General features: G+C 41.3%; 1 protein-coding gene across 2 annotated transcripts; it reads right to left on the bottom strand.

Moving 5' to 3' along the window:
- Nucleotides 1–298: 298 nt before the first annotated feature.
- Nucleotides 299–6,114, bottom strand: LOC127785710 (WD-40 repeat-containing protein MSI4). 2 transcript variants are annotated; one of them, XM_052313111.1, is made up of 15 exons: nt 5,839–6,114; nt 5,044–5,107; nt 4,778–4,864; nt 4,339–4,401; nt 4,028–4,093; nt 3,822–3,923; nt 3,552–3,627; nt 2,805–3,006; nt 2,460–2,541; nt 2,283–2,356; nt 2,023–2,134; nt 1,843–1,917; nt 1,629–1,690; nt 851–950; nt 299–713 (listed from the first exon to the last, which is right to left on the bottom strand). In XM_052313111.1, the coding sequence occupies exons 1-15, from the start codon at nt 5,958–5,960 to the stop codon at nt 612–614; spliced, it is 1,389 nt and encodes a 462-aa protein (XP_052169071.1). In that variant the 5' UTR covers nt 5,961–6,114; the 3' UTR covers nt 299–611. The 2 variants fall into 2 exon arrangements, with proteins under 2 accessions (XP_052169071.1, XP_052169077.1); XM_052313117.1 differs by having other exon boundaries at nt 3,849–3,923.
- Nucleotides 6,115–6,423: the final 309 nt, after the last annotated feature.

Here is a 6,423-nt window from a genome sequence, read left to right as displayed (position 1 = left end):
TTATCGGCCGTGATTGACAATTAAGTAACCAGGATAATAGTCCAAATTAAAGCTCCCACGTGACGTTGTAACATGACTTTCAAGCACACTTATATTTTGGATTTGTGACCATACCAATGAACTCAGATGCACAACGCACGACCTCAAGAACAACGCGGCATTGGACCAAATGTTCAAATCCGACAAGATTTAGAGGCGGGAAAACTGCTTCCACTGGGGTATCCAGTGCAACGATATACCACAAGCAAGGAATAGCCCAAGCAGACGTATTCAAGGCTACATTACTATTGGACAGATCTATCTGAAGAACCATCTGATTAAGTCACCAAGTCAGGCTAACAATACAACTAGGTCCAATACGAGACTCCAGAACAATGTTTAGCATCCAAATAGTCTGCCCACAGAGATTCTGCTCTGCTGTGTTTGCACTAGCTTACCGATTTGAGTCGATACAGTAAGGTAAAAGAGTCGCACAAGCACTTGAAGGGTACAAGCCTGGGTTCCGCACCAGAGGATATAACCAATATTTGAAAGGAACATTCTAAATGGACAAGAAATTAGAAACCTACTAGAGTTATTACAGGACTGGGTTACACAGATAGTCACACGATTCAGCTCCTTGGAGCACAGCTGGCCAAGTGAGTCTTGAAGTTCTCCAGCTCTGCAAGAACTTCATCTTCTGGACGGTATATCAGGTCACTCATGCGCCATATCTACACAAATAAAATATGCATAAGAACAACTGACGTATAATATCAGATAAAAGACAACATGGTAGCAGTCACTATTCCAATGAAATATGAGTACAGTCCCATTTTGTGTCTGGCACTATAAAAATAAAGAAACACACCTGCAATGTTCCACCTCCACCAGTACTCTCACCATCATCAGACACACTCACAATAGTCCAAGGATCCGAAGAATTCCAGTGGAAGTCTACAATCTTATCCCTGCCAATAAAAATATCACAAAATACGTTATTTATGGAATACATACAATGAAAATCAACAGCAATCACTTTGATAACAGTTGTATCATTCCTTAAGATCTAATACATCTTCCCCTCAATTTATTATAGTGCCCAGTTCATGTGGAAACTAAAAAGAGCTAACATTGTATGCATATGCTGTAGCATAAATCTATTGAAAAACTGAAATATGGTCTACTTACAAATGTACTGATTATCCATTTGTTCTGAACCATAACAGTTATTCCAAAGGTGGAGAAAGCACAGGCTGACTTTATAATGGCCTTACCAACTAAGATACAGAGTACACCATAATCAAGATTTATCCCTCTAAGTCTTAGGCTTCTTAAGTTCAAATTTGCAATTGCACAAGTGTCTCTCAGCATAAGTGAAACACCAGTTCAAAGAGGATTCAAGTCCCATCTTCAATTTTGCAAAACTAATTAATGAAAATATCTTAGGAAAAATATCTCATTGCAGAAACAGAAAAGCAATGCACAGTGATGCAACCTAAAGTTGTCGTAAAAACGAATGTCTCGTAAATGTGACAGGAATAAGAAGCCAACTGATGTGGTATTAAGCATTTGAAGGAATATGGTATTGAGTTACGCATATTACAACACATAAGGAAAATTTTACATTTCATCAGACGATAGCATACCTATGACCAGCATGTTGAAAGAAAAGCCCAGCAGGTGCGTTGGGATTTTTCTTATTTCCAACCTGCATCAAAAGAATTTTATGAATCTAAAGCTATTAAAAAGTACATGAAATGAAGGGGACAAATGGAGCATGAACTCCCATCCCAATTCCAAACTTTCTGCAGGGCCATGTCAGAGATGACTGAAATGGTAACGAATTGTATAGAAAGATACCTTCTCATGATCCCACACATTTAAGAAACCGTCTTCCGCAGAGCTTCCAAATACAGATGCCTTGTCAGGTGACCACTGAAACACACAAGGTTTGAATTATAGCATAAAGGCACAAAAAAAATAAACGACAGTAACCAAATGTGCATAAAAAATATAGTAACAATAAATATCTGTACATGCCTGAACACAAAGAACAGCAGCTTTATGACCCTCAAATTTGTGAACTGGAATGCCAGCTCCTCCAGAACCCAGATTTCTCCGGTCCCACATACGGACAGAATTATCCGCAGAACTGAATACGAAAAGAAACCATCTTACTCAAATGTGTAAATAGCTAAACCCACTATCAAGAAGTGTATCCACGGCTTCTTGTACCAAATGAACACTAAAGAACATGTTACATATTATTTAGAATTTAGAAACATTTCATGCCATCATACCCAGTTAAGATATAGTTAACATCATGGAGGTTCCAGTCAACACAATGAACATCACCACCATGAGCTTTCTCAACCTGGAAATGAAGAATAAACCAGTTTCAACATGGTGCATAGAATTGAGCTGCTCATTTTCACGTAAAGCATCATTAATCTGCTTAAAATGGAGAAGAGCACCACCTTAACAGCTGGGCCTGTACCACTCCGGGCATCCCAAAGAATAAGACAAGAATCATCGCCCACACTACAAAACTCCTGTGCACTTCAAAAAATAAAAAAAAAATAAACCGTGAAGATAAATTGATAGAAGTATAGATCATACAATATCAAAATATAGCATGCATTCCAAGTTCCCAGCAGATGTTCACAATAATGATAGCTGCTATTGTTTTATCATCATAAAGAACGACTATTAGCCAAGACAAAAACTTTAGGCCATGCAAACCACTGAAGCTCATAGTCCAAACAACATATACACATGCTAGAGAGACAACATTTAATAACATGAAGGGGAAGGTGCAATACCTAGAAGGGCAGAACTGGACATCTTCAACAGTACTGTCGTGGCCAAGAAAGATACCACGAGGATCAACTTTAGGACTATCCTTATCATTTGCAGTTTTTCCCTTGCTTCCTGATGCCCCTGGAGAAGATTCAGTTTTCGAGGAATCTCCCAGTGCAGATATGTGGTCTTGGATGCTCCACCATACAACAGATTTGTCTTTTCCTATTACAATTCGTATTGAAGTCCAAGTTATCACAGCAGCACATTGAGTCGAGAGAAAAAACGTGTCCCCTGAACTTGGCAACAAAACTTCCAAGTCTATAAACTTTAGCAAGTGATTCAAGTTAGGCCCAAACCCAAGCTAGCTAGCAGCTGGTTTACATAGTAATCAATATGCCTAATTTAGTGATTGGCCTCTATTCTTTTTGTTATTCTGCACGTTAAAATGGTGCTGTCACCTCCATCTGCAAGCTAGTTTAGGCATGGACCTATCTTGACTCACATGTACAAGGTCCAACAGAACAAAACAAGGCCAGTTCTCAACTTCAAGGACCCTTGCACACATCAAAATCGAACACTGAAGAGGTGAAGACCATGAAAAGTCAACAATATCAACCGGAAAATAATTTAGGGGTAATTGTTAAGGATAACACACATGCGCACACAAAAAAGTCTTGACACCAGAACAATATGTGAATAAATACAAAAGGTGTGAGGGGTATAAACTAGAAAGATTTAAACATACAAGAAGACAAAATATTGCTAACCTCCAGATAACACATATGGCTCAGCTGGGCACATAGCAAGCGCAAACTCAGCAATATCCTTATGTCCTCTTAATATCTGTCAAAACAGTTTAAGCTACTAAGCCACAAGTGTGAAAAGGGAACTCGAACTATGAAAGATGAAAACCTTTCAATATATTCTATGATTCCATAACACAGTTTCTTAGGACTTGTGTGCAGATACACCAGATGAAGCTGCAATTTCAGCTTCTCAAAATGATATAGGTTGAGAATGAAAATAAGAAAAGATACCAAATCAGGGCGAGAGTCAGGTGGTACCAAATCAGGACGAGACTCCATCTGTGCCAGTTGAGCTTGTCTATTTGGCTGGGCCTCGACATCCCAAATGAGAACCTGCAAAATGAACAAAAAAGCCTTCAGTCTACAAATCCATCACAGAAATGCTTAGGGATTGATGATCACAAGAAACGGGCAGCACTACAAAGTTCTAGGCATACATCTGGGCTGTCGGTATGAGTGGCAATGATCTTACTGTTCTGCGGAAGCTCCCTAATCCTGTTCACCTGTGTCCATGGTAAAACAGAAACAATACATCAACGATTGGGTTAAATAAATGTTGACGGGGACACGGGTTAAACAAATAAAAGACACATCTCAAGCACTATCTCCAAAAGAAAAGCAAGCCATCTAAACCACTAAAGTTTATAGCCAATATATGCACCACACAACATGGAAGATCTCATACAGAGGCAATGATCCTCAAGTTAAGGAAAGAGAAATCAACAATCACGATTGAATGAGCTTGTACCTCGCCTGGATGAATTATAGTCTTGTACTTCTTTACAAAAGGTGATCGTGCTTCCTCATTGAACTGCAACAAAAAATAAGAGACATCCGGTCAGTTTCATTGTAAACAGACTTCAAGTTAGTGCAAGGAATTCCTAATTCAGGTCTTTTTAAGGCCAATGTAAGGCAGTCTCATACACCGCTATCACAAGACTGAAGTCATGCAAATCTAGATGTTCGAGTTATGACATTTTTATTAATTTAATAAGACAGATTAGGCATAGTAAACTATCAGTTGGTACTACAGGTCCACATCTCTGATTAATGATTACATTAAGATGGGAAGCTGACGCCTCGGGTCAATTAAATCTGCAAAAAGGACCAGCTATGTCCATTCATCTCAAACGTAGCATGATTCTGCATTTTACAAACTCAAATGGGTCACTGAAAAAAGTGGAAACCTGAGATATATGTTCAGCAGCTGCAACCCTTGGTTTGACAACTTCACAATTTGCAATAACCAGAGTATTAGGGACAGTCCCATCCGTCTGCAACAATCACATGGTTAGCAAATGCTAAAGTTTAATATCCAACTAAGAATACATAAATTTTCTAGCTAAGAAGACCCATCTGCATATCTGAATTCAAACTTCACCATAAATTTGAGCTTCAAAACATCCCTACAGAAAAAGAAAGAAAAAGAACAACTTATTTTGGGAGCACTTGCCTGCTCTGAAAGGTAAAGACGCTGACGATTCTTGTAGGTAGCCTTCTCAAACTGGGGTCCCCACCTGTTAACAATTAATGATGAGAAGATCAAATCGTTAGTTGCAGAACCACTATTGAAGGTCAAAAGCACGACAGAATCCAACATGCACAGCTTTAAACCGAATTACAAGATGATATGTCACAACTCAACACAGAACAGGCACGGATAAAGCATGACAATCTAACTCTAAAACATAACAGGTAATCATATTATCGACTATATACTATATAGACAAAAATGGACGAGCAGCAACCCAGTAGCCATAAAATCTCGAAGGTAGACTCGCATCAGCAAGCATTACATGAACACGGAAGAATCGACCCTATTATATCGACTATATAGACAGAAATGGACGAACAGCAACCCACTAGCCATAAAATCTCGAAGGGAGACTCGCATCAGCAAGCATTACATGAACACGGAAGAATCGACCAACACCCCCCCCCCCCAACACACACACACACACCACCACCAAACTCAAACAAACAGTCGCATCCCACAAAACCTCCCCGTCCCAAAAACCCTAACATCCCAACCGGGGCCGGGACATCCTCACCCCACTGCCATCCCCGCCAAATCACCATGCAAGCGACAGATCTGGAGTCACCGAAGCAGAGCCACGCCCTAAAACCCTAGATACAGTCCCCCAAAAACCCTAGCCCGAAATGGATCTCCACGGAGGACGACGGCTACGAGACGCGCGGGAAACCGCCGGAAGGGAGGAAGGAAGGGAGGAGATGCGGGGAATTTTACCGGCAGGAGAGGGACGGCCAGACGAGGTTGTGGTTGGCGAACCAGTCGTAGAGCACCGGGATGAGCGACTTCCACTGCGCGTAGCGCTCGTCCACCGCCGCCCTCGACCCCTTCTCCTTCATCTCCAGCGCGCCCTTCGCCGCTCGCTGGCGCCCGCCGCCGCCGCCGTCGCCCGCTCCCGCCTCCGAACCCCCTCGCGCTGTCACGCTCTCTGTCGTATGAGGAGCGTTTGCTCTGGACCCTTGCGCGTGGCTCCCGCTCAGAGATGCCACCCCTCTTGTGCCCGAATGCCAAGGGCAGAGCAGAGCATCCAAGGCTTGAAGCGGTCGAAACAAATGCGGCGCTGTGGGCTGGGCCCATTTGTATTGGGCCAACGGATGAATAGTGTGGGATAGGCCCATTTCTATCTGGGCGTAAAATGTCGGTCAGATAGAACTGGGTTTTTTTAAGAAAATAAAGGTGGTGTTTGAATCTCCTGAAGATGAAGATGAAGATTAAAATTAAGTGTTTCACACAAAATGGAGTGGTAATAATGTGTGATTAATTAAGTTTTAATTATTACAAACTTAAAAAACGGATTGATTT

This window comes from Oryza glaberrima, chromosome 1, assembly GCF_000147395.1.
Source record: "Oryza glaberrima chromosome 1, OglaRS2, whole genome shotgun sequence".
In the NCBI taxonomy this organism is placed as follows: Eukaryota; Viridiplantae; Streptophyta; class Magnoliopsida; order Poales; family Poaceae; genus Oryza; species Oryza glaberrima.
The sequence above is the reverse complement of the archived record's forward strand: the minus strand, read 5'-3'. Positions and strand labels throughout refer to the sequence as shown.

What these genes read in the sequence shown, in the direction of transcription:
- LOC127785710 (XM_052313111.1), bottom strand. Translation starts at nt 5,960, where the DNA reads ATGAAGGAGAAGGGGTCGAGGGCGGCGGTGGACGAGCGCTACGCGCAG. An exon ending in CTATAATTCATCCAGGCGAG is followed by an intron (nt 4,094 to 4,338) that starts GTACAAGCTCAT and finishes CCATGGACACAG; the next exon opens with GTGAACAGGATTAGGGAGCT. An exon ending in ATGTGTGGGATCATGAGAAG is followed by an intron (nt 1,691 to 1,842) that starts GTATCTTTCTAT and finishes CTTTTGATGCAG; the next exon opens with GTTGGAAATAAGAAAAATCC.